The 9842-nt window shown below is 39.7% G+C and overlaps 1 protein-coding gene across 1 annotated transcript; it reads left to right on the top strand.

Annotated features, from left to right (window-relative positions):
- Positions 1-3962: 3962 nt before the first annotated feature.
- Positions 3963-5879, top strand: LOC115132678 (homeobox protein Hox-A13a-like). Its single transcript, XM_029665400.2, has 2 exons — positions 3963-4661; positions 4902-5879. The coding sequence occupies exons 1-2, from the start codon at positions 3998-4000 to the stop codon at positions 5147-5149; spliced, it is 912 nt and encodes a 303-aa protein (XP_029521260.1). The 5' UTR covers positions 3963-3997; the 3' UTR covers positions 5150-5879.
- Positions 5880-9842: the final 3963 nt, after the last annotated feature.

Here is a 9842-nt window from a genome sequence, read left to right as displayed (position 1 = left end):
GAGCTGGCTGGCTAGCCTAATCCGTCCACTCATTGAAGACTGGTAACATTCGAACATACAACAGATGTGGACATGGATCGTGGCTGAAGTTGAACTGCAATTATCTGTAGGCCCATATATTTACTGGGATTCCATTGTGCCAATAAATGATTTAACATGTAGCTTACATAGCTATAGTTTTATCAGCCCGTTAACAAAATGTTTAACACTTCTACTTTGTGACACTTAGACTCAAAGCGAATGTATAAGAGAGCTGTCAGTCAGGGGCGATTCAAGAGCCACCCTGTTGACTCATTTTCCAATTTCCTTTTTATTTTATTCTTTAGTGCCACATCACGTTGCAGTCCGGAGAACATGGAACAGCCATGTGCCAGGCCGCCCTTGTGGTTCACTGCCTCGACCGCAGAAACATATTTGTATTCCTCTGGCTATAGTTTTTCTACCACAGTTTAGTTTCACATCACACCATAACAAATGGATAAGGCACATATTGGTTTCACGTTAGGGCTTGAATAAAATATACGGATTGGAAATTGTCCCCCATCTTTGCAACGTATTGTAATAGTCATTGTTATTTGAAAATAGTAATATGATGATAGTTCATAGCTTAACAAATGGTTTTGATTTTTCTTTAATGGGTTTAGACTTCTTTTTGTAGGCCCATTGTTACGTCGTATACAATTAAAATTGTATTATTTGCCGCGCAATGACAATGCCAGTCGAAGGAAGCTAAGCATTTCCATGCTCTTGGTAATGACCTCACAGACGGGTCTCCCTAGCCAGTAGAATGTCTGGGCCAGGTTCATATGGGTCATGGCGGTGGTCTGTTCCTCGCTAGGATGTCTGGTCTGGTCAGACCACTGGCTCAAAGCAGACCGCATATGCGCGCGCCGCTGTCTAGGTGACAGCTCCTCGTTTGTTTTGATTACAGGCCCGGCGCTGGAAAACCAGGGTTTAAGAATTAACCTCGCTTTAGATGGCTATTTATTTGACTAGTTCATGTAAATATTGAATCTACTATACTACAATTTCGAAAAGTTTGATTTTGGAACATCTTGGTGGGTCTTTAACCCATACCAATGTGAGCAAAAAGAGAAAGTAATAGCGTTGGAGCGTGATGACTCACACCTGATTCACAAAGCCGTTATATTTGTATCATAACTTCTTTGTTATCGGTTAATTAGTCCTCGTACACATGATGGCTATTGAACTTATTAAAACAATCTCTTATGTCAAATATATTTCATAACACCGAGTCGTGTCGTTTCACGATATGAATCGAGTAGCATTTTCAAATCTGTTTATGGCTTATATAAAGATAAGTTAAACACCCAATGTGGGAATCAAATGGTGAAATACCAACTTATTTGATCACATAGATTCTCGGAATGTGAATTTGATCAAACATATAGAATAATCTTAAAATACCTCGCCAAATGGGAGGATAATTAATAGTTCCTTATCGTTTTAGAACAAAGCCTGTGGGATAGCTTTATGCTGTAGCACATATAAGCCTCACATATAATTGTTAGTCAACGGGTTCATTAAAAAAAACACACACTAATTTCAATATCGCAATAATAGATTGACGTTTCACAACAAACCGGTAGGCTACAACGCCATCAATCTGTATCTATGTCTGACGAATTAAGGCTGGGGATGTCTTTTTAGTTTAACCAGGAAGATATAAGTGGCCTACTTTTTAAAGTAGGGGCCGTTAGACAAACCTAACATTTTGATTATTTTGGAACTGCTAAACTGCTGAGACAGACTATCCGAACAGCCTGAGGGAGCCTATTAATGCGTTTTAAGATTAATTTTGAGTCCCGTTATCGCATCGCAAGGTAAACAAAATCTGAGTGGGCGACCAATTGCGTAACATAAAGCTACAAATAATATCTGTTGTCTCTCGTTTTAGCTGACGTCTGATAGGGTGCGACAGTATATTTAACTATTCTCAAAGTCCCTCATCAATCCAGAATATTCAAATAATAGGCATACAAAGAAAGAACTGGTCTGACTTGATAATTAATATGTCTACGTTTGTTATTAGGCCTACTGTTTAATGGATAATGTGGACTCTGCACGCGATCTAGCTTTAATATCGAATAGGCCTACTCAATGGTAGTATTTTAGCTGTGGCTGAGGGCCTCATTGTTTGCTTTTATTAATATTATTATGACGTGATAATAGGTAAGAATACCTACAGAAAATGTTTTCCTGAATTCTATATGAGTGCATCACAATAACAGTATTATGACGCGATAATCGGCAAGAATGCCTATGGAAAAATTATTGAATTCTATATGAATTAATCATTGCGCACTTTATTTTTGGTCCATTTGTAGTCTGAAACTAACTTTGACATTTGACTACTTGCATCATTTAATTTAGGCTTATCTGCGATACACCGCTGAAGTTCACAAACTACAACCAATTGACCATATTGTTTCTTGCGTTATACTGCAGCGGAGAAAATATGCTGTAGGCTTGTGTATTTTCTCCCGACGCAATATAATTGGAAAGAGAGCCCCTGACCGTAAACACCACCAAGCAGACAAGCCAACGACACGTCTATCCTTCTTCTGAGAGATCACATCATTTTTCACAAGTCTTCGCTAAAACTCTCCAAAACACGAGATTGGCTTGCAAATGCAACATTCCGGTTACTTTTCCAATGCGAGACACATGATGCCTAAAACGGGTTCCTTAGACACAAAGAGAATAAAACGTTTGCGAAAACAAAATGATAGTAAAAGTTTATACCCTCCAAAGCTTTCATTCGGCCAGGAATTCTCACCCCTCTTCTGCCCTTTTCAAGAACAGACCGGTCCTTCAAAGACTGAATAACCCAAAAGACTCGTCCGCTAGACATCAACTTTCAACTTGACCTTGGCCTCTAGCCGCGTCTACCCAGTAGGCCATGTAAAAACCAACTGCGCCAAACTTGATAGCTATTTTCTGTCTTTGCATATTGTAAAGCGAGGGGTATGGTATTTGCAGTGCAAACTGACGTTATATCCGAATTCTCACTAATGTATTGAATGCTCGAACCTGTATCCATCCCTCTCACTTGAGTGATAAGAAAACGGGGCGTTTTGATTGAATCACCCATGGATTTGAGCCAATATATCTTTAGTTGCAAAATGAGATGGACGTTTTCCAAGTCTATATTTTGTTGTTGTTCTAAATAAAGCCTTGTTCATTTGAATTCTCATCGGATTATTCTCTATCACATGCGTGTCTTTTGGATGAGTCATCAGTTTTCCCCACAGTGGTTCGGTCTGTTCAAACACTGTTAGCATTAGTAGTTCATCTCCATCGTCTTTTAAGGGATACTAGGAAACGTGTCATTGGCGAACCATTCCTTATGCTATGTACTACTAGTCAAATTATGTGAAATGTATTAGGGTTTGAATGGATTATACTTTGTGGAATTAATACAGGCCCACAATCTTCGAAATAATCAACAATGACATTGTGTCGTAGACATGATTACACGTACTTCCTTTATGTGCGTAAAAGCAGCGTGTTTGGATGATTTTAAGTAGGTGAATCACCGCAGTCGTCTGAAGCAGTCTGGACAACTAAGTTCTTTTTATTTGGCTTTCAAATTATAAAAGAGGAACCTTTTCAAACAAATGTGTCCGTCACACAGTTAGGTTTGAAGTGTAACCTTTATATAGGAGTCATAGGAGAGTATATTTGTTGTTTGTTTTAGATTTACTCACGAAACCCTCTCGTTTTTGAGCGGCAAAAAGACAAGCCAAATCCCTTGATAGGTACGGTCATCTGACAACACCGCATTTTTCTACATTTAATTATCTGCACTGCGAGATGTTTATCGTGCTCTTTGCATATCACGTGGGCCCTTCTTGGCCAATGAAGGCACCAGGGCACGTCAGAGTGGTTCACTCTCTCGGAATCAGTATCTCCTTTTTTCAGTCTCTGTGCTTTTTTAAAAAGAGCCAGAAGCCTCAATGTTGGATGTCGTGCTATGACAACGTCACTGCTCCTCCGTCCTCGCTGGGTTGACCCGTCGGTAATGTTCCTCTACGATAACGTTTCCGATGAAGTGAGCAAGAACATGGACGCTGGCGGTGGTGGTTTTGCGGGAGGCAACTTTGCGGCGAACCAATGCAGAAACCTGATGGCGCACCCCGCGTCCCTCGCTCCGAGCACCGCGTACTCGTCAAGTGAGGTCCCCATCTCCGGTATGGGTGAGCCAGCCAAGCAGTGCAGCCCTTGCTCGGCTGCGCAAAGCTCCTCCAGCGCGTCCCTGCCCTATGGATACTTCGGTAGCGGCTACTACCCGTGCAGAATGTCGCACCACAGTAGCATAAAGTCGTGCGGCACGCAGCCCCCCTCTGCATACGGGGAGAAGTACATGGACACGTCCGCCTCGGGCGATGACTTCACCTCGCGGGCCAAGGAGTTCGCCTTCTATCCGAGCTATGCGTCGGGGCCATACCAGCCCGTTCCCAGTTACCTGGACGTCCCCGTGGTACCAACTATGAGCGGGCCAGCAGAACCCAGACACGAGCCCCTGCTGCCCATGGAGAGCTATCAGCCGTGGGCTCTGACTACAAACGGGTGGAACGGACAAGTCTACTGCACCAAGGAGCAGCCTCAGCCTCACATATGGAAATCCTCCATACCAGGTACAACACAAGGAGCTCTCAGCCCTCAGGTTTTTACGCAATTAACCAGACAGTCTTTTCAGTGTGTTTTTATAGTTATATGTACGAAATATTTTGGCCTTCATGTAATGCCTAATGTAACAACATTTTCGAAACGATGCATTGTTTTGTAAAACTGTCTTGTATGATAGCATTATGGCAAGGCTACTATTGTAACCTTCTTATACCATATCTATTTTGTTTTCCGTTTTTCTCCACCAGATGCAATGTCTCACATAGGAGGGGACGTGAGCTCCTTCAGACGTGGAAGAAAGAAGCGCGTGCCATACACCAAGGTGCAACTGAAGGAACTTGAGCGCGAGTACGCGGCCAATAAATTCATAACGAAGGACAAACGAAGGAGGATATCGGCCCAGACTAATCTATCTGAGCGACAGGTCACTATCTGGTTTCAGAACAGACGCGTAAAGGAGAAGAAGGTGGTCGTCAAAGTGAAGAGCATCAGCTAGTTCTGAACGATGGGAATTGAGTACACACACACACAAACACACACACTCACACACTCAAAATGCTCTTCACGGTTTTTGGTTGGAACAGTTGACTCATTATATCCCACCGATCATGATTCACAAATGTAGGTCTATTTTGCCAAATGCGTTCCGGGACCTTTTTGGAACGAATATGCATAAAAACTCTGGACCTTCCACCTTTACTTCATGATGTAAAATATTGTTCGCGGTCAATGGATCCCAAAGCAGAAAGGGGCGTGTAATTTTTGCGACTGACATGCAGTACAGGAAAACAGACACCCTTCAGAGGTGTGTGTTTTAGTTTCTCATTTTATCTGCAACTTCACCGTGTGGAGGAAAAAAACATTTGGAAATCCACAGGAAGTGACGGCATTTAGGATTATAGCTTCAACGGTTAAATATTAATCCGTTCCATTTCCCATTCAACACACCACTTATCATGTGCATCTTAATTTAAAGTTAAGCTTTTTTCAAATGGTTCTCATGCTCTCACTCATAACGAATCCATGGTGCATTCCCTCTAGTAATGCATAGATAATGGTTTGTGTGCCCGTTTTTTTTATATTGTGTGTGTATTCATGTGGTTGTATAAGTAAACTATGCAGACAAAACTATACAATTTCATGGCATCTGTGTGTGTCTGTAAAACATTTCGGTGTAGAAGGATTGACACGAAAATCCGGCCCAATAAAATATGGACATTGTTGAATCAATTATATATATCCACGACTTCTGTTTTGAACATCCATCCAGTATATTACAGAGGAATGGTTCAGTTTTTGGTGACATTTTGATGTCAATTGTGTCATTTTGTCATAGCTATTCAAATGTGAAAGGATCAGTCATAGGTTGGTTGAAGTTATGCTTAGATTCAGAGGCAGTGTGAGAGGCTCGAGTAGGTCTGTTTACGGTGTGTAAGGAACATGTCTGACCGCGGTGATTTATGCGTCACTGCGGAAGGTCCTCGTTTAGCCGTACTGGGTTACTCTGGCCTGTCGTTTTTTGTACGTTAATTCCATGTGTCGCCTGGTTGTGATGGTATTACGAAGAGTCTGAATCTATCTATTGAGTGCATCAAAAATGTCAATTTCTGGAGAAAGATCAAATAATGGAAGTTGGTTTTGAGTGTATGTGCAGGACTATAATGCCAACATCGCCATCTACTGATGAAATCGTCTCAAGCGCTACAGTTGACTGTAGCCAGACTGGCATATGAATAGATTCTACCCTACTTAGCCACATCAACTAGGCTATAATAATAATAATAATTATATAGTTACATTTATATGAGATCAATATGGAAATATTTAGCAACAATACCTGGACAAACAGCCTATTCGAAGCGATACTTGCTCCAAATGTTCTCTATTTGTTTGTCCTGTTGTGTTTACTGTTACATGTGTGGATCTCAGTTGTGAATGTTCCGTTATTTCAATTATTCTCATTATTTTACATGCTTTCACAGGCATGTTTTGTCGATTTTCGCGTCATAACACTATTACTGTGATGCAATCATATAGAGAATGCAGGAAGCATTTCTTCGATAGGAATTCCTACTTATTATTACGTCATAATAATATCAGTGAAAACGTCAATTCGATGCACTGTGTCTCAGCCACAGTTAAAATATCAGAATTTCAAAGGTGTATATAACCGCTTCTGCGTCACAGAGGTGAGCATTTTGGATTTTGAACATTAGTAGGCCCCCCCATGTGCTGCAGAAAACACCCACCCGCGGTTTAGGATATTGTTGTTTTCGATTTCCTTGAGGTCTTGCACTAACCTGCAATAATATGTTCAATTATGTATTCAATGATCTCGTCATCACAACGACAAAAGTCTGTATGAAAATGTTTAGCATTTTGACATGTCTTAATCCCAATATATGACTGATCATCTTTTGTTGTAACAGGTCTCGCGTTCATGTCTGCTGATAATATCCATATCACACCAAATCACAAAATGAGAAGCGATTTAAAATGCGGGATATTATTGCTGCAGGTCTAGATTGTGATGCAGGTCTACATGTTTAATTCTAAAATAGTTTGGATTGAAAAGGTGCATGGGTGGCACATTATATTAACCACAGTACTAGTCTAATCCGTGAAGTAACTTTATAATGAGCTAGAGGCAGTATACTATACAATACCATTTTAGCTTAAACGTTTTTAGATTTTCTTGGAAAATATACTTAACAATAGAGATGTTGGTATTTAAGACACCTGATACTTATACATTGTTATTACATTATGCACATCTGTATGCAGGTTAATATGAAGTGCTAACCCGTGAATTTAACATCCAGAGAAAAGGCCGCAGACTTTTGATTCGCTGATGCTGCATTATCACGTCACCAGCCGTAGCCTACAACTATTCTATTATTCCCATTCAGAATTGGTTGAAAATGTAGAATTTATAATAGAGCGCTTTCTTAAATAATATCCTGATTTGCACCATGTACTACTCTGGTAACTCAAGATAAAAATGTATGTTTCTCGTTGACAGGCCTACCACTTTGGTTCTTATTACCGGATTAGTGGAATCATATCCGTTAAGTCTCAGTGTACTAGGCTTAGGACTGTATCATACATTTTTTACTGTGGCACAGGCCACTCTTCAAATAAGAGAAGAACGCGGACATGAAACTAGCAAAGCAAACAAACATGGTGATTATATAGGGGAAAGGTTTTGCACTTACAGAACCCGTAGCAATGCCTTGTGTTTTTATTGTTGGAGGAAGTTCAAAAGCTCCTTGTCATTATCTTCGTGAATGCCAGGCTATGAACATTTACCACAAGCATTTCACGATCAAATAGAAACTTATTATAATTGTCAAATAATTACGCAAATGTATCCTGCGATAACCGAATTCTGCAAGAAATACATACTGCTCCCACGAATCAGAATGCAGAGGCCTTGGCATGTTTGGCTACATTTTTGTGTTTGTTTTCTAAATAAATATGCTGAGTGTAGGCTATGTTGCATTGCAAAATCAGTCTTCAACGTAGGAAGCAGCAGAGCAAACTCATATCGTCTATACAGGTAAACATACCAGAATATTCTATGTTTTCACCCTCTACTACTTTTTAAGTTATCCATATATCGTAAATATATTGATTCAGTTGCTGCAGGAAAATATATATAATTTAAGAAAAGCAAACGGCCTTCTCCGTGGCACAGGGAAATAACAAGACACATTATGCTTCTAGGCTGTGCCATTGTCTTTTGGTATTTTTAATCAGTGATCTCGCACACCTGTGGTGCATGGTATTTTTCTAGCAACATCCGGAATCACACATTAATACATTTGAAATAGAAACGGTCGCGTCCTAATGTTTTTGCTGTTTCTAAAAGTTGATTCTATAATGGTAACGATTAAACACCGTTGTAGATGTTAAGTCTATAGGCTGTTATGAAGGCAGTATAAATGTGCTATCACATCAAAATATAACATTATAATATATCTAACCTAAATAAGGCTAGAATGTCCCTTGATTATAAACAAGTTATCGAAATAAATTGTTTTAATATAGTACTTTTGTATGACTTTTATATTAGTAATACATGCATGGTTTATGATGTATAATCAATTGTGATTTGCAGTTTAAAACAGTTTTTGAATTAGTAACAAAACATGTAGACCTAATCATGTAATAACTATTTAAGCAGCATAAAGAGCTGAATTTCAAATGAAGCGTTGTCAGTAATTCATAAAGAATTATAATGTATATTTATGCAAATTATATATAATGACTTTTAACTTCTTAGTTTCTCAAAACGATTATTTATTAGGCATTACACTAAATCCTCTGTCAGACAAATTGAATTCAGGGTCAAGTATGTCTTAACCGAGAGCACCGTCTACGTGCAATGTCTCCGTCCTTGCGTACACGGTTCCGACGCAAACACACGCGAACGCGCACGCCACCCATGGAGAGAGATATTCAAACTGTGGCTGGCGAATAGAGCATGGCAGGCTGGACTGGATTCTAAATCTGGCACACGCCCAGCGCTCACTGCAGCATTGCTGGAGTCTTGCTGCCACCCAAAGGCAAAGCCAGACATGACAGCTCCTAAGTAATCCAGGCAGAAATTCAATTTGGCATTCCCTGTTGCATAAAATGAATGATATACATACAGGTTCAGAGAGCTCAACATAATTCACTGTCTTACTGATTCGCGCTTAATGGCAAACGGGATAAGTGAAGTAAGAAGTAAGAAGTACATGATCGTCTGTAAATCTTTTTTGCTGAGCTATCAAATAGTCCAGACGTTTTAAGGGCTATAGAATTTCACTATTCCATTTCCATTTCATATCTGCACTGAAATATCTGCTTTTATTGAAACGTCCACAAAAGGTCATATCTTGTTTTTTGCCTTTCTCTATGGAGAATACATTTTTGCATCAGTTTTAATGGCTGTTGGCGGTCAATCCTAACAGGAAAAAAACACGTACAAAAAAGCTTTCAAATTTAACAAATAAAAAAAAAGTAGGCCTATTGTATTAACCGTATTGTTGTCTGGCGGAGGAGCAGCCTATGGTATGGGACCTATATCTGAATAACACAATTAAATAAATATTGCATGTGTATGATTTAGGCCTGTTTGTTGCACTGTGTTCTGCGTGATAGTTATTTAGGCTAGAATATTAACGGAAAATATAGCTCATATA

This window comes from Oncorhynchus nerka, linkage group LG7 (genome assembly GCF_034236695.1).
Source record: "Oncorhynchus nerka isolate Pitt River linkage group LG7, Oner_Uvic_2.0, whole genome shotgun sequence".
NCBI classification, from domain to species: Eukaryota; Metazoa; Chordata; class Actinopteri; order Salmoniformes; family Salmonidae; genus Oncorhynchus; species Oncorhynchus nerka.
The sequence above is the reverse complement of the archived record's forward strand: the minus strand, read 5'-3'. Positions and strand labels throughout refer to the sequence as shown.

Coding starts and splice junctions, on each gene's coding strand:
- LOC115132678 (XM_029665400.2), top strand. CDS start 3,998: ATGACAACGTCACTGCTCCTCCGTCCTCGCTGGGTTGACCCGTCGGTA. Junction 4,662..4,901: donor ATGGAAATCCTCCATACCAG/GTACAACACAAG, acceptor TTTCTCCACCAG/ATGCAATGTCTCACATAGGA.